This window comes from Prenolepis imparis, unplaced genomic scaffold, assembly GCF_030444845.1.
Source record: "Prenolepis imparis isolate NDT839.2.m4 unplaced genomic scaffold, iyPreImpa1.0 SCAF_104, whole genome shotgun sequence".
Lineage (NCBI taxonomy): Eukaryota > Metazoa > Arthropoda > Insecta > Hymenoptera > Formicidae > Prenolepis > Prenolepis imparis.
The window spans coordinates 37743-56143 of NW_028141262.1; the positions used below are offsets into that span (position 1 = coordinate 37743).

Below are 18401 nucleotides of genomic sequence, written 5' to 3' on the forward strand. Positions count from 1 at the left end.
AATGCTAATGCTCTTCTTTTAGCTCCTGGTCGGTTAACCTTACTTTCAAGACAGCCCATATATGTGTGTGTGTGTGTGTGTGTGTATGAGTGTGTGTGTAACAAATATGTACATATGTATATATATACATAATATATAAATCATTTTTTTATTCTTATAGTTTCAAAAGGCAAAAAAAAGTAAGCAAGATTGAGACTGCTGAATTAATAATTTAATCATTAATTTAATCATTAATATATTCCAAAATAATAATATAATATAATAATATAGTATAATAATAATATAATTAAAAGATTTAAAAAATTATAAATATTATTTATTAGACATTTTAATATATTTAGTTAAATAAATTAAGTAATTTAATAGACAGTTTAATTATTGAATAATTAAGTAATTTAATAAGTAGTTTCAGTTAATAAATAATTAAATAATTGTATTTTGTTATTATATATGTAAATCTTTGTAAAAAATTGTGTAAACAAAAATAAATATTTTAAAACTAAAAAATGTATATGTTGATTTATTTGTTTAATTATTAACCTTCTATGAAAATAAAGTCGTATGATTCTTACGAATTACTATTATATTGTGTAAAACTATTATTATTATATAAATTATTTAAATAAAATATAAACAGAATTTTTTTATAATTTATTTAAACAAAATGAAAATACAAAATAAATACATTATTTTTCTACATAGTTTTCCGCTACAAAAATGAATATTTGCCAACGGAGAGAGAGAGTTGGACAATTTTATTTTCGTAGAAAGTAGAAGGACGCGTCTGCAGTCAATTGCGCATAAATTTCTTCACTTTCGTATCATCCTCAAAATGCTGTCTTGCCACTGACGAGGTACTATTAAAGACCGGTGGTCTTACGGGAGTTAGTGTGACTGGAAAAAGAGCGCTGTGTACTAGCGCCCTGTCAGTAATATTGCGGCCGGAGTGAGAAATAGTAACTAAATCTAATTGTAAGAGATGATAAAATAATACATGTATATAGTAACACGAGAAATGCAATTTAAAAAAAAATCATTTTAGAGTATATATATGTATATACGAGTATATACGAAATATTTATATACCGGGTGTCCCATTTTAAAGGATCCACTCATAAAATATCTCAGAAACACTGCGTTAAATCGAAAAATGTTTCCTACAAAAGTTGTAGGGTTTCGAGGGGGACATAACATAGTAATATTCACATGACCTTGGGCGACGCCTCCAAGGTCAAGTAAAGGTGAGAATGAATTTTTTAAATGGAAACCCATATTTTTTATTATAACATCTTTTTCTACTAATTAATTTGAACAACTTTTATCTGAAGCATTTTTTTATTTTCCTAATATTTTTTCTTCTTTTCAAAATTTATTCTCACCTTCATTTGACCTTGGAGACGCCGCCCAAGGTCATATGAATATTACTATGTTATGTCCCCCTCGAAACCCTACAACTTTTGTAGGAAACATTTTTCGATTTAACGCAGTGTTTCTAACAATGAGATATTTGAGTGGGTCCTTTAAAATGGGACACCTGGTATATATATATAATTATTTAAATATATCGTACATGTATATATTTCGAAATGACGATGTTTCTTTTCAAAAACATTTATTCACAATATTTTTTAAAAGGAAAAATTTAGCTCTTAAATTTATAATATATATATACACACATTTTCACGTCATTTTTCAGATATTATATATATATTATTATACACATTATTATGGAAATGACATATAGGAAATGTAACAAATTTAAAAGCCAAATTTCTCTCTCTCTCTCTCTCTCTCTCTCTCTCTCTCTCTCTCTCTTTTTCTCTTTATTTTCTTCTTTTCTTCTTTCATATCTTGTAAACAAGCATTGAAATCTCTCCAGAGATTTAATATTACTTATTTTACTTTTCTGGCTTGTTTTATTTATGTGACAAATGGCTTTTGTTTGTATTAAATTTTTTATATTTTCTATTTTATATTTTTGAATGTAATTTTATTAGATTAATAAGATTTTTGCGATTAAAATGACATCAATTATAACATAAATTGGATAATTTTTCACTGAACAAGTAATTCAAATTACATATTTAATTAAAAATTATCCAATTTATGTCGTGTTTGGTGTCATTTTAATCGCTAAAATTTCATTAATCCATTAAAATTATTTTTAAACCGATAAAATGCAAATTAAAAGTTTTAATTTTTATTTAAAAGATATTTACATTCGTGAATTTATTGTAGATAAGGAAAGGTTCTCGATGTCGTCGAAGGCAGAGCGAGAACGAATAAAGAGCGAGCGAGATGACGTATCATCAAAGAGTTCCGAAGTCTCTCTCGCGAGGCTCCCTTTATCTATAATCTTTCATATCATATGACATGTTACTATAGAAAATAAAATTTGTATAATTCGCAATTTATCGGTTTGAAAATAATTTTAATGGATTATTGAGATTTTTGCGATTAAAATGACACCAAACACGACATAAATCGGTTAATTTTTAATTAGATAAGCGATTAAAATTTTAATTACATATCTAATTAAAAATGAACCGATTTATGTCGTGTTTGGTGTCATTTTAATCGCAAAAATCTCAATAATCCATTAAAATTATTTTCAAACCGATGAATTGCGAATTATACAAATTTTATTTTCTATAGTAACATGTCATATGATATGAAAGATTATAGATAAAGGGAGCCTCGCGAGAGAGACTTCGGAACTCTTTGATGATACGTCATCTCGCTCGCTCTTTATTCGTTCTCGCTCTGCCTTCGATGACATCGAGAACCTTTCCTTATCTACAATAAATTCACGAATGTAAATATATTTTAAATAAAAATTAAAACTTTTAATTTGCATTTTATCGGTTTAAAAATAATGAATTAATGAAATTTTAGCGATTAAAATGACACCAAACACGACATAAATCGGATAATTTTTAATTAAATATGTAATTTGAATTACTTGTTCAGTGAAAAATTATCCAATTTATGTTATAATTGATGTCATTTTAATCGCAAAAATCTTATTAATCTAATAAAATTACATTCAAAAATATAAAATAAAAAATATAAAAAATTTAGTACAAACAAAAGCCATTTGTCACATAAATAGAACAAGCCAGAAAAGTAAAATAAGAAATATTAACCCTCGAGAGAGATTTCAATGCTTGTTTACGAGATATGAAAGAAGAAAAGAAGAAAAAGAGAAAGAGAGAGAGAGAGAGAGAGAGAGAGAGAGAGAGAGAGAGAGAGAGAGAGAAATTTGGCTTTTAAATTTGTTATATTTCCTATATGTCATTTCAAAAATAATGTGTATAATATTATATATATATATATATATATATATATATATATATATATATATGATATATGTATAATATGATTTGGTAAGGGTAAACTGGGTAAACTGTTCTTATTTGTTATCCTTTGTACAGATCAAACCGGTCGGTAATGTCATCATCCTCCAATTACCTCCGGGCCCGCCGAGCCCACTTGGTAGACACGAAAATTTACCCAGGGCTGTCGGTCTTTAATAGTACCTCGTCAGTGGTCTTGCTAATAGAAATTTTCTGTACACCATTTGAATATCTCTCATACAGTACTGACTCATTTTCGTGTAATTATCATTTGCGTGTCGTTCGAAGAAGTATTAGAAGAATAATGTTTATTATATGAAATATAATTATTTAAATTATTATATAAATAATAATTTTTTAAATAAATATTTATTGTAAAAGAGTAAATGGCGCGCGCTGCGCGCGCGCCTGTGTTGTTCTATATGCAATAAAAAATAGGGGTTTCCATTAAAAAATTTCAAGGTGTTCTTTACGTGACGACGATATTCAAGGTCATACTGATATTGTTATGTAATTTATTACTTGAAGTCCTGCAAATTTTGTTTAAAATATTTTTTTCTATCTTCCATATTTTCGGAGTTATTCAGGGGTTTCCATACTTTTTGAACACTCTGTATGTGTGTATATATATATATATATGCACATATTAATATTGTTTAATATACAAGTGTAATTTAAACAGGAAGATAAATTAAATTTTTTATCATTAAATTCATTTCTAAAGATAAATTACAATAATTGAATATATTTTTTTACATAATTTCTTTACACTCTAATACAACGATTTGATATTTATTTGCCACTTAATTTTTCTTGTTCGGATAATTCAAAAATTAAACCAGAGTTATAAAAATTTTTGTTATAAAAATGTCGTGCTCTGATTCAATTCATTTTAGCAAGAAACTTAAAAGTTTGGCTGCGAAAATAATTTTCGTTCTCCACAGTTTGTATGCTTTTTGTTTAAAGATTCCACCTAATGATACATTTAAATTGAAAAAAAATTTATATTAAATTGAGCATTAATTGTACTCAAAAATTCTGTAATTTAATTATTACATTAATTAGAAAGCAAAGAATTATCGTTACGGAACAGAAACATTTTGTTCACTCATTTTAACATACATTTGCTAAATGCCTATTCAACTATTGCATATAGAATACATTTGTAGATTACTTCTTGTCAATTATTTGTGACAAATATTAATTTAATTGTTAACGTGTTATAAATAAATTGCGGCTTATCTTTTCCCCTCCGTGCCCGTATATAATGTGCTGTATATAAAGATATCATATATGCATACAGGGTGTAACAAAAAGGTCGGGACTCTGCATTATCTCGAAAAATATAAATTTTATAAAAAAATGTTTTAAATAAAAGTTAGGGCTTAAAAACATCCATTTATTAGCTTAATCAGTTTGACCTTGAGTAGCGCTTTTCTAGGTCATTTCAAGATTAACTCGATTTTTAAAATTGGAACTACCTTAAGTGCTTTATGTAAATGGACTCCTTGTAATATTCTGCATAAAAAATTATAAAGGTAAAATAGCCAAAAATTGAATAGTTCACGAGATATTCATATTTTAATCTGAGATATTCCTTTCCTTAAAAAGTGTATGTTAAGTCGATTACTCGAATATATCGAAATGTTGAAGCCTCTTTTTCTGCGATGCTGATTGGATGCTGGCGCTTTGCGATATATTCGTGGTAAGGGTAGGTAAGGTGCGTAGCGTTCGAGCGCCTCGTCATCCATAACCTATTTTGTTGGTTACGTGTTACTTTGCTCTTTCGTGTGTTAAGAAAGTACATAGTTTCGTGTGTTAAGAAAGAAGCAAAAATTATCTCGAGAGGATAGAAAAAGGAAAAGGAGGAAAAGAAGAAAAGTCGAATAGAGAAGGTATGTATATAAATATGTGTATAAATAATGTTCTTTTTTAAAAGAAAAGTATGAAAAACTTTGAACGTAAAAAAATCATACCACTTGTACATATTTATATTTACAATTATATTTGCAATATGTATAAAATATATAAGCTATATTGTTATTATATGTATGTACCCAGATAGCCAAGTCTGTCGATATCAAATCATGCCAAGTGTTTGATATTAAATGTTGTCATGAAAAAGGTTACAGATTTGTTGCAGAACTAATTATTACTGATGTAATTAACAAATTGGTGCCAAAAATCGAGTAGAACTATGTTCACAGTCTCTGACAGCAGATTGACGACAGAATCTAACATGACTTTAGGTCAGATTGTCATCAGAAACCGAACAGGATCTGTGCGCACACAATTTGAACTCAAGATTTTTTTCAGTTTCTGTCATCAATGTGTTGTCAAATTCTGTAAGCAGGTTCTGCTAACAAATCATTATCCTAATGCGGACATAACATATGCAAGATAATACATGGATTGTATAATAATACATACAATATAATACGAGTACAATTGGTTAATTGAAAAAGTAATAAAAATTATATATACGTATATTAAATTGTATATTCATTAAATTTTTATTAAGAAGACAAGTAATATTTCATAAATATTTCCTAATTTTTATTATTTTTTTCAACAACTCAAGTTATTTGTAAATATGCATTATATGTTATATGTTATCTTATATAAGTAGTAATGATTTAAGAGTATGTACTAATGCGAATAGGGTTCAACATTATTAATCTAATTTAAATATCGCAGGAAGAGTTTTCTCATAAAGAAGCTTGTATAACAAGCTTGTTATCGAGGAAATGTATAGCTATTTCTTTATATAAGTTTTTTTATAAGCAGACTCTTCTTGGAATGTTTAAATTAGATTAATAATGTTGAATTCTATTCTTGTTAGTACGTATATTCTTAAATCATTACAATATGTTATTTATAAAAATACATGTATTAAACTTTATTTTATGTACATCATAATAATGTACTAATGTGGATAGATTCAAAATTATTAATTTAATTTAAATATTGCAAGAAGAGTTTGTCTATAAAAAAGTGGCTATACATTTTTTAGAGTATTGCGTATACAAGATAACTTATATATGCAATACATATATTTTTTTAAATAACTTAGTTCATTGAAAAAAACTAATAAGAATTGTATATAGGTTATATTGAAAAAATATTCAAAATATAATAAATATATTCACTAAATTTTTATTAATAAAATAAACAATATATATTTTATAAATAATTCCTATATATAATTATTTAGTTTTCCATATTTAATTAGATATATATATATATATATATATATATATATACATATACAAGTTTATGTACATAATTAAATACACTAAAATATAGCTTATATTCTATAAACATTGTAAATATAATTGTAAATATAAATATAATATAAGTGGTATGATCTTTCCGCTATTTGGCGTTCGATCAAGAGAATCTTTTTCTTTAGCATAAACTCATGAAAAGTGAAAAATTTTATTGACACAAATATTGAATTCGTTAACTTTTCATAAGTTCACGTTACAAGAAAAGATTTATGAGAGAGAGAGAGAGAGAGAAAGAGAGATTAAGATCTTATTAACATAATATTTCTAATAAGGTTTACAAAATTATTTATATAAAATTATATATTATATATTTATATATATTATTATATATTTATAAAATTATATATTAATATAATAATACAATTTAAATATATATATGTATATAACATATATAATATAATTTATATATATATATATATGTATATATAAATTATACTTATGTATGTATGTATGTATGTGTGTATTATTTATAATTTCTTACATATTATTTTTTTAAATAAATGTAGATTATTAATATTTGTTTCTTTTGTTTCAGGAAAGGCGAGGAAACTATACAAAGTGACAAAATAAATAAAAGAGAAAAAAGAGGAAAAGAGAAGAAGAAAGAGTGAAAAAAGAAAATTATTTGAGAAAACTATATTATAAATTATGTTGATTTAACTATAATTAGTATTTTATATTTAATGATATTTTAATTTTATTGTATTATAATATATTTAATTATATTATTTATAATATAATTTATGTATTTATAAGAATTTAATTAATATTAATTTTATTACAGTGGTATTAATTATTATATATTGTAATTATTTTTATATCTTTTTATGTATGTGCAATTAATAAATAAATAATATTATTAAGAAGTATTGATATTATTATTAATAATAATTATGATATTGATGATAATCGATGATATGAATGATATATAAATGATGATATTGATGATATAAATTATTATAATATTGACGATAACTACAATGATAACGATAATAATGACAATGAAGATGATGACAATGTTGAAAACAAAATAATTTTAACAATAACTATAATAACCATAATAATTAACTCATTTATGTAAGTTAATTTATTTAAAGTGAGAAAAACAGCAACAACTTTATTAATTCTTTATATCGACGTCTATCTATATTTGGTCTTAAAGTATATGATAATTGTCAGTCCGATAATAATTCACCAGATTCTATTTCTAAAAAGAATATCAATTTTTATTTTAATTGAAAATGTAATCTAATAATAATAATTTATAAGTAATCATAATATTTAAATAATATAATATATAAATAATAATAATATATATTATTAATATAATACGTAGATTATTTAAATAGTAAAAGATATTTAAATAATAAAAAATTTTTTGTATAAATTATTTTTTTCTCTTTATTAATATTTATTAATAACATTACGTGTATATATTTAAGACAGTATATATAGTATATTAATATAGAAAATTCTTGTAAAATGGGAAGACGTAAAATTGTACGTACTTTAGAAGAAAAAGAAGAATTTTTACAAAGACGTCGAGAAAAAAGAAGGGAGAATCAACGACGGCGTCGTGAAAATAACAAATTAGTTGAAAATTCTTCAAAGAAGTTAAATCAACAAACTATTTGTATTGCTGGTACATCAAATGATAATCGTGTAATAGAATTAGATTGGGAAGTTGAAGAAAATCCTTTAAATGTTAAATCAACATTACAATCATCTGTAGAATATCAAACTCGTTATCGATCACGACATAAAAAACAACCTCGTTTAAGTAATATTAGTACAATATCACTTAACGATGTAATTGAATATTATATTGGTCCCATGGACGTGTATTGTATTCATTGTAATGCAAAACACTTTGCAGCTGAAAAAATTTCTAATAAAGGATATTCATTTCATGATTGTTGTAATCATGGTGCAGTATCTGTGCAACCATTGCCTGAATTTCCTCAATTCATTCGTAGTTTATTTGATGGTAGTCACGTAAAATCTAATAATTTTTTTCAAAATATTCGTAGTTATAACAGTTCATTTTCATTTGCCTCATTTAACGCTAATTTAATTAATTTTCAAGATAGACGACCTGGTCCATATTGTTTTAAAATACAAGGGCAGATTTATTATCAAATTAATACAGCATTACATGCTGCAGAAAATGAAACTCCTTCTTATGGTCAACTTTTTATTGTAGATTCAAATGAAGCGATAAATCATCGTCTTAATCAGAATTCACATTTAAATATTGAAATTTTACAAAATCTTGAATGTATAATGCGAAATAATAACATATTTGCACAGTCATATCAAATGATGGGTGAAGAACTAGAAAATCAACGGCAATTTGCAATAGAATCAGGTCAATTGTTACCAGAATTACAATTATTATTTACTTTAAAACCAGGAATGGATCGACGTCGATATAATTTTCAAAGAACTAATGAAGTTGCTGCTGTTTTTTATACAACTGCTGATGGAGAAATTCCAGACTCATATGTTACTATATGTAATAAAAACACTAAAACTTTACAAAAAGTTAGTATTATGGATCCAAATGTTGAACCATGGGTATATCCTTTATTTTATCCATACGGCACTCAAGGATGGCATCGTGATTTAAAAAAATTAAATAGTAATAGACGAATAACTAGAGGACAGTATATTAAATATCGTATGGCTATTCGTGATGAATTTAATGTCTTTTTATTAGGACGTCGCTTATTTCAGCAATGGCTTGTAGATAGTTATGTAAAAATAGAAAAAGATAGAATTGATTACTGTAAAAATCATCAAAAAGAATTACGTACCGAAACATATCAAGGCTTAAGAGATTATTTACAAACTACAGCGAATAACTTAAATGGACGTATTGGAAAAATGGTTATACTTCCTTCCACATTTATTGGGTCACCGCGTAATATGTTGCAAAATTATCAAGATGCAATGGCAATTGTTAGTAAATTTGGTAAGCCAGATCTTTTTATTACAATGACTTGCAATCCAAAATGGCGTGAAATCGAAGAAAATCTATTGCCTGGTCAACAAGCTTCTGATAGACCTGACATTTGTGCTCGTGTTTTTAATATTAAAAAAGATTATTTAATTGATTTAATCGTTAAGCAAAAATTTTTTGGTGAAGTAGCAGCGTTTGTGTATGTTATTGAATTTCAAAAACGTGGTTTGCCACATATTCATATGTTAATTACTTTAAAATACAATTTTAAAATAACAACTTCACAAATTGTTGATAAATATATTTCTGCTGAAATTCCTGATCCATGTGAAAATCGTACTTTACATGATATAATCATGAAACATATGATTCATGGACCTTGTGGTGATTGGTGTTTGATAGATGGACGTTGTTCGAAACACTATCCGAAATCTTTTCTTGAAGAAACTAAAATGGATGAAGATGCTTATCCTTATTATCGTCGACGAAATAATGGAAAAAATTTTGAACGTCCTGGTGGATATGTAGTTGATAATCGTTATGTTGTTCCATATTGTCCTACTTTATCAATTATATTTAACAGTCATATAAATGTTGAAGTAGTTTCAAGTATTAAATCAGTTAAATATCTATATAAATATATTTATAAAGGACATGATGTTGCTGCTATAACTATTGAACCAATAACAGAAAGTGTTGTTATTGATCATGATGAGATACATAATTACATCGAAGCTCGTTATGTTGGACCTGTTGAAGCTAGCTGGCGTATTCTTGGTAAAAAACTACAAGATAAAAGTCATGCTATAACACGTTTACCAGTTCATCTTCCTAATGAGCAAAATATTATAATTGAAAATGATAACATTGATGATGCAATGACTTCTGCTTTAGATCAAGTTACTATGTTAATAGATTATTTTTCATTAAACTTACGAGATGAAGAAGCAAGACAATACTTATATATAGAAATTCCACGCTATTATACATTTAAAAAAGAGAAAATTAATGGCAGAAATGTCTCGCGTTGGGTCAAACGTAAAAGTCATTTTAATTGTATAGGACGAATGTATTCCGTTAGTCCAACACAAATAGAATTATTTCATTTACGATTATTGTTACTCACAGTAAAAGGGGCCACAAGTTTTAACGATTTAAGAACTGTAAATGAAGAATTTTGTCAATCATTTTCAGCGGCATGTTTAGCTTTAGGTTTAATCGAAGATGATGATGAATGGAAAAGAGCTATGAATGAAGCTGTTGGATGGATGATGCCACGACAACTTCGTAGATTATTTGTACGTATATTATTACATTGTCAACCATTACATCCTGAAGAGTTGTGGGAAAACTTTAAAGTAGCAATGTCTGAGGATTATGTTCGACAGTTTGGTATGTTACAAGCACAAAATAAAGTATATGTACAAATTAATAGTATGCTTTGTGCTGAAGGTAAAAGTTTTGTTAATTTTCCACAAATGGAACAATTAACTAAAAATGACAAAGAAGAGGATTACATGGCATTTGAAGAAGCTATGGAAATAGGCACCAAACAATATAAACAATTAAATAATAAACAGAAAGAGATCGTCGATCTTATATTAAATGAATTAGACAATAATATCTCTAATAATTGTTTTTATATTGATGGTCCAGGTGGATCAGGTAAAACATATATATATACAACTATCTATTATTTAGCTAGAATTAAAAATAAACATGTATGTACAATGGCATTTACGGGTATTGCAGCTACGTTATTACCTTTTGGAAAAACAGTCCATAAGATATTTGGATTACCAGTTCCATTATTTGCTGATTCATCATCAACTATTAAAATCCAATCAAAAGAAGCTCAATATTTAAAAGAAGTTGATATTTTTATTTGGGATGAAGCACCAATGGCACCACGATATGCTTTAGAAATAATGGATCGAACATTGCGTGATATTATGAATAATGATATTCCTTTTGGTGGAAAAATTGTTTTATTAGGTGGTGATTTTAGACAACTTTTGCCTATTAAAGTACATGCTACTCGAAGTGAAATTGTAAATCTTTCTATTAAGTTTAGTTCTCTTTGGAAGCATTTCGTAAAATTCTCTTTAATACAAAATATGCGAGTTCTTCCAGAAGAAATTGAATTTGCAAAGTTTTTATTAGATATGGGAGACGGTTTATTAAACGATTTTAATGATAACTTACAGATTCCTGAATGTTGTGTGACACCTATTAATGCTGATATTGTGGAAGATATATACGGCGAGTTAATAAGAAAAAAGGAGTTTGCTAAAGTAGCTAAATGTGCAATACTTTCTGCAAGAAATATTGATGTAGATGAAATTAATAAGAAAGTTGTTGAATTATTAGATATAACTAATGAACGAATTTATACAAGTGTAGACAGCGCTGTAAATAATGACAATGGTGATATTGGTGAAGCTTTGTTATCAGAATATTTAAATAGTTTATCTCCATCATCTCTTCCTCCACATGAATTACGTTTAAGACCGAATTGTATCATTATGTTGATTCGAAATCTTAGTATCAATGAAGGTCTTTGTAATGGTACTAGATTAATGGTTATAGAACTTGCAGATCATTTATTAAAGTGCAAAATTTTAACAGGTGATAAAATAGGAGATATTATTTTTTTAAATCGAATAACATTATATTGTGAAAATGTATATCCTTTTACTTTTTCCAGAAGACAATTTCCAATAAAATTAGCTTTTGCCATGACGATTAATAAATCACAAGGACAGACGTTTGATAGAATTGGATTAGATCTTCGCAAAGATGTTTTTAATCATGGACAACTTTATGTTGCTTTTTCGCGAGTTCGTTCTTGGCAAGCATTAAAAGTTTATCTTGATAATCAACGAAATAACAAATTTGTTAAAAATTATGTATATACAGAAATATATATTTAATTTTTTGTTTTTTACATGTGATAAAAAACAATTTTTTTAAAATAATAATAATAATAATTTGATCAGGGAATATATAAAAATTTTTTACAAATATAAATTTTAATATTGGAAAATTTTACATTTTATTTACTAATAAAATGTAGTGTTTAACGGAAATAATGTAAATATTTCTATTAACACAAAAATATTTAATATTTTTATTTTATATTATTTTACTTTATTTTATATTTTATATATTATTTTATAACAAAAATGATTATATAATAAGATAATGATAACTTAATGTATTTTGCAAAAATAATATTAAGACACTATATATATATATATATATATATATGTATATGTATGTATGTATACAGGGTATCCGGTAATAGTCGCATCAACCGTCGTGAGCAGGTAGAGCACGTTAAACTGAATAGAAAAATCTTATACCATTTTGCTAAATTCGCAATAATTATTAAATTATTAATTAAAATATTTAAGCAAATGAGCGGTTGGAAAGCGGTAGGCCGGACTCGGTGGGCATGTCAAATGGCTGTCGTTTAGTATCAAAAGTATCATCTTACTTTTCGGCGCCGCTACATTGCTCGCCACTTGCTGCATGACGCCGCCTCTCGATCAAATAATGCTTTTGTTAATAAGCGACTTAAACAAATAAGTTATTCGACACCGAGTCCAGCCTACTGCTTTCCACCCGCTCATTCGCTTAGATATTTTAATTAATAACTCAATAATTATTACGAATTTAGCAAAATGGTATAAGATTTTTCTATTCGATATAACGTGCTCTACCCGCCCAAAACGGTTGATGCGACTATTACCGGACACACTGTATACAGGGTGTCTCATAATTCGCGCCCCACCCGTCAGGGGCAGGTAGAGCAGGTCCAACTGAGTAAGACAGTCCTTTACCGTTTTGCGATTTTCTCAATAATAAAGGAGAAATTAATTAATAAAGTTCGGCCAATCCAAGCGAGTGATAGCGTGCGACGAGAAGAGACAGTCCATATACACTGTTTCTATGCGCGCGGCGGAGGGATAGGAGGCCGCGCGCGGCGAAGCGATAGGAGTCCGCGCTTGACAAAAGACTGACGGTGTATGTATGCACATGTGTGATCTGGAGCTTTACGTCGAACTCCTCCTACCCCTCCACCGCGCGCTTAGAAACGTATAATTATATGGGCTGTCTCTTCTCGCCGCGCGCTATCACTCGCTTAGATTGGCCGAACTTTATTAATTAATTTCTCCTTTATTATTGAGAAAATCGCAAAACGGTAAAGGACTTTCTTACTCAGTGTGACCTGCTCTACCTGCCCCTGACGGGTGGGGCGCGAATTATGAGACACCCTGTATATATATATATATATACAGGGTGTCTCATAATTCGCGCCCTGTATATATATATATATATATATATATATATATATATATATATACAGGATGTCCGGTAATAGTTATTACCACCATTATAAAATTAAAATAGTTATAACTACCTTTATAAAATTAAAATATAAAATAACTCGTAAACTATTCACTTTTTGACCATCTTACCCTTATAATTTTTTATGCAGAATATTGTGAAGAATCAATTTATGTAAGAAAAATATGATGGTTCCATTTAAAACATTCAATGTGACATTAATTTGTTTATAAAAAAAATTTTTTTTTAATTTTCTATTGCATGTTAAACCTTGCGTAAAGCAGATTAATTTTCACTGTATAAACTTTTCTTTAAACTGGCGGTAACATAAGGTCAAAGTCAAGTCTGTTTACTATTTACGTTTTTAGTGAATCTTCCTCGATAGCAAAGAATTACGCTGTAGAAGCTTAAAAATTGTTGATTTTGAATTGAAAAAATGTAACATAAAGTAAAATTGTATGCAATCATTAAATTATTGTTAAATTTATTGACGGTTACAAACTGGTAAATTTCTGATTAATGACATTTTTTGTTAGATTATTGTAAGTGCCCTAAAAATCGTGGCGATCCTTACGAATATAATCTTTATGAAATTAAAATATAAAATATCTCGTAAACTATTCACTTTTTTATCATCCTACCCTTATAATTTTTTATGCAGAATATTGTAAAGAATCAATTTATGTAAAAAAAATATGATGGTTCCATTTAAGAAATTTAATGTGACATTAATTTGTTTATAAAAAAAATTATTTTTCTAAATTTTCTATTGCATGTTAAAGCTTGCGTAAAGCAGATTAATTTTCACTGTATAAACTTTTTTTTAAATAAGCGGAAATGTTCCAAAAATCGTGGCGACCGTTACGTGAATCACTCTGTATATATATATAGCTCTTGAGATAAGCTACAAGAATATGCAATGAAAACTTACAAAACTTAAAAGCTGGTGGGCTCTTTCATTTTTTTGTATTATATTTGCAGATTCTCTTTACATCTTTTTCTAAGAAAAAGATATCCTTACTTTATTTTAACAAAACTATTAAAAAAAAGCATTTGATCCATAGAAATTAATCCTTTAATCGTAATAATTAAATAATGATTTTTATAAGTGTTTTTATGGATACAAATAAAATTAATAACACTAATCTGATTTGAAAAAAAATTCTTGGTTAATCCATTAATAGAAACAATAACGATAATATATTTAAATAGTATTTCCACGAATTTGTTACTCATCTTTAATATTAAAATTTTAAATTGTTTGTATTTTTTAATTCTTTAATTATATCTCACGTATGAACATGTAAGAAATGAGCGCAATATAATTTTATCATCATATCTATATACATAAGGTGAACCATTTTAAATAATACGGTTAATTAACTAAGCGAAATATCGAAAAATGTTTCAAACAAAAATTGTATGACTGCAAGGGGGCCATAAGATAGTGACAATAATTTGACCTTGGAAAATCAGTTGAAGATTATGTGAAGATCACCGTCAATTTCTTAAATGGAACTACCTATTTTTCATTGCATATTCTTGTAGCTTATCTCAAGAGCTTTCCAAAACCCTATAATAAAGTATTTTTTCATTAAGTACTTTTTGAGTTATAAAGATTCGAAGTTGACAATTTTTTGACATAAAATGTAACATATATTGTAAAATATTCAGTTCTCGGTAATCACCTTAATACTTTTTTTCAAAATGGAATAATGAGACCAATCAATTGGTGTAAAAAAATACATAGTTATAAAATATAAAAAATACATAGCTTATAAAAAAAAGTATGCAGCTATGTATGTTAAATATTACATATTTTTTTAAAACAATCATCTGTTTTCTTTATACCAATTGATTGATCTTATTATACTGTGCAAGAAAGTATTAAGGTATGATTATCGAAAACTGAATATTTTACGAGATATTTTATATTTTATGTCCAAAAATTGTGAACTTGAAACCTCTATAACTCAAAGAGTATAACTCCATAAAAAGATATTTTATTATAGAGTTTTGAAAAGCTCTTAAGATAAGCTATAAGAATATGCAATAAAAAATAGATGATTCCATTTAAGAAATTGACGGTGACCTTCACATAACCTTTAACTGACTATCCAAGGTCAAATCATTGTCACTATCTTATGGCCCCTTTGCAGCCATACAACTTTTGTTTGAAACATTTTTCGATATTTCGCTTAGTTTACGAGAAAATTGACCGTATTGTTTAAAATGGCCTACCCTGTATATATATATATATATATATATAGGGTGATTCACGTAACAGTTTCGCCACGATTTTTGGGACATTTCCGCCTGTTCAAAAAAAAGTTTATACAGTGAAAATTAATCTGCTTTACGCAAGCTTTAACATGCAATAGAAAATTTAAAAAAAATTTTTTTTTTATAAACAAATTAATGTCAACTTGAATTTTTTAAATGGAACCATCATATATTTATTTACATAAATTGATTCTTCACAATATTCTGCATAAAAATTTATAAGGGTAGGATGATAAAAAAGTGAATAGTTTACGAGATATTTTATATTTTAATTTCATAAAGGTGATACTCGTAAGGATCGCCACGATTTTTAAGGCGCTTACAATAATCTGACAAAAAATGTTATTAATCAGAAATTTACCAGTTTGTAACCAGCTTGTAAGTCTGCTTAAGGTAAATTTTCGGTTTACATCAAATCATAGTTTATTAACTTAAAATACAATAATATATTAAAATAAAATAATAGCATAAATTATACAAATGCTAATATATCTGTATATATATATATATATATATATATATATATATATATATATATATACAGATATATTAGCATTTATATAATTTATGCTATTATTTTATTTGTGATATCAAGTATATCAATTGTAATAAATAAATAGCGCGCGCGTAGCGCGCGCCTGTATTGTTCTAGTGTGATATAAAATATAAAATATCTTGTAAAATATTTATTTAGTTTTTGATGATCTCATCTTAATATTTTTATGCATAGAATAATTAAACAATTCAATTGGTGTAAAGAAAGCGCATAGTTGTTTAAGAAAAAATATGTAGCTACACGTTGCGAATTGTATACTTTTCAAAAAACTAATAAGACTCTAATAAATCGATCTTTTTAAGCCGTACAACTTTTATTTAAAACATTTTTTCATAAAATTTATATTTTTTGAGATAATTTAGTAACCGAACCTTCGTCACCCGACCTTTTTATTACACCCTGTATATAGGATGTAACTGAAAAAACATATATGGAGCATACCATCATAGCCTCTGGCCAATTTGGAGACGATTTTTCATCAGCAAAAATGTCGAGGGAGATCATCATTTTTTGTATTCCTAATTTTTGTCATCATAACTAACAATAAGTAAGACTTAAATTTAAATTCTATTAAAATTCTACTTGAAATTAATTTTAAAAAATTGGAAACTTGCACATGGCTTCCTCACCATTCTATTTCGCTCATTAATCTTTCTCTATGAGCAAGCTAGTTTTTCAATTTTGGCTTCCTCATAGAGGAAGCTTAATGAGCGAAATAGAATGGTGAGGAAGCAATGTACAAGTTTCCAATTTGCACACTTGTTTCATATAAAATAACATTTTTTGTCACGTATATATATGTGTGTATGTGTGTATGTATGTATGTATGTATGTATGTACTTCCTTTTGTATGTTCCTTTCGTATGTTTCTTTCGTAAAATTTTCATTTTTTAAAAAATTTAAAATTTCATAAAAAATAAATCCCTTTACCGATTTTCGTCAAATTTAATACCAACCAACCTTTAATGATTATCTATTCATGTAAAAAAATTTTAACCGATATCTCAAAATTTACGGAAATTAGAGCAATCACGCCCTTTTTTTAAAAAATTCAAAATTTTATGAAAAAAGAACCACTTAGCCGATTCAAGCCAAATTCAAATCCAACCAACCTTTAATGATAATCTATTTGTATAAAAAAATTTAACCCGAAATCTCAAAATTTACGGAAATTAGAGAAATCACGCCATTTAAAAAAAAAATTAAAATTGGATTAAAATCTAAAACACTTTATGAATTTTTCTAAAAATTACAGTAAATAAAAGTGTTGTACTACTTTACTTGTGTGCAAAATTAAAGCGCTGTAGCTCAAGCAGTTCTTGAGTTATGGACGTTTGAAAAATCCGTAGATGGATACATACATACATACACACATACAGACATTTTGTAAAAATGTGATTTTTCGATGTTTTGGAACATTCTAAACATATTGGCATAGAAATCCGAAAAAAAAATTTTTTTACGAAAACAAAGCTTCCTCTATGAGGAAGCAAAATGTTATTTTGTTAATATTTTAACTCTACAAAGTTTAGTTTTGCGAGAAACTCTTCTTTTTTAATCATTTATAACTTAAAAATTATTGGTACCTCGACATTTTCACT

At 26.8% G+C, this 18401-nt stretch overlaps 2 protein-coding genes and 1 long non-coding RNA gene across 5 annotated transcripts; all 3 read left to right on the forward strand.

Moving 5' to 3' along the window:
- The first annotated feature begins 4973 nt into the window (after positions 1 to 4973).
- On the forward strand, positions 4974 to 7512 carry LOC145947598 (uncharacterized). The gene is made up of 2 exons (XR_014427197.1): positions 4974 to 5251; positions 7182 to 7512. It is a non-coding gene; the product is annotated as an uncharacterized LOC145947598 (long non-coding RNA).
- A 1456-nt stretch (positions 7513 to 8968) lies between these two features.
- LOC145947590 (uncharacterized) lies at positions 8969 to 10418 on the forward strand. Its single transcript, XM_083057388.1, has 3 exons — positions 8969 to 9728; positions 10011 to 10207; positions 10299 to 10418. The coding sequence occupies exons 1-3, from the start codon at positions 8969 to 8971 to the stop codon at positions 10416 to 10418; spliced, it is 1077 nt and encodes a 358-aa protein (XP_082913514.1).
- Positions 10388 to 12044, forward strand: LOC145947599 (uncharacterized). 3 transcript variants are annotated; one of them, XM_083057397.1, is made up of 3 exons: positions 10388 to 11273; positions 11361 to 11603; positions 11816 to 12044. In XM_083057397.1, exons 1-3 carry the CDS (start codon positions 10487 to 10489, stop codon positions 11821 to 11823), a joined length of 1038 nt encoding a protein of 345 aa, XP_082913523.1. In that variant the 5' UTR covers positions 10388 to 10486; the 3' UTR covers positions 11824 to 12044. The 3 variants fall into 3 exon arrangements, with proteins under 3 accessions (XP_082913523.1, XP_082913522.1, XP_082913521.1); XM_083057396.1 differs by having other exon boundaries at positions 10388 to 11000; positions 11061 to 11603; XM_083057395.1 differs by having other exon boundaries at positions 10388 to 11603.
- Positions 12045 to 18401: the final 6357 nt, after the last annotated feature.

Coding starts and splice junctions, on each gene's coding strand:
- LOC145947599 (XM_083057395.1), top strand. CDS start 10,487: ATGACTTCTGCTTTAGATCAAGTTACTATGTTAATAGATTATTTTTCA.
- LOC145947590 (XM_083057388.1), top strand. CDS start 8,969: ATGGGTGAAGAACTAGAAAATCAACGGCAATTTGCAATAGAATCAGGT. Junction 9,729..10,010: donor TAGACCTGACATTTGTGCTC/GTGTTTTTAATA, acceptor GGTGTTTGATAG/ATGGACGTTGTTCGAAACAC. Junction 10,208..10,298: donor ACAGTCATATAAATGTTGAA/GTAGTTTCAAGT, acceptor AACCAATAACAG/AAAGTGTTGTTATTGATCAT.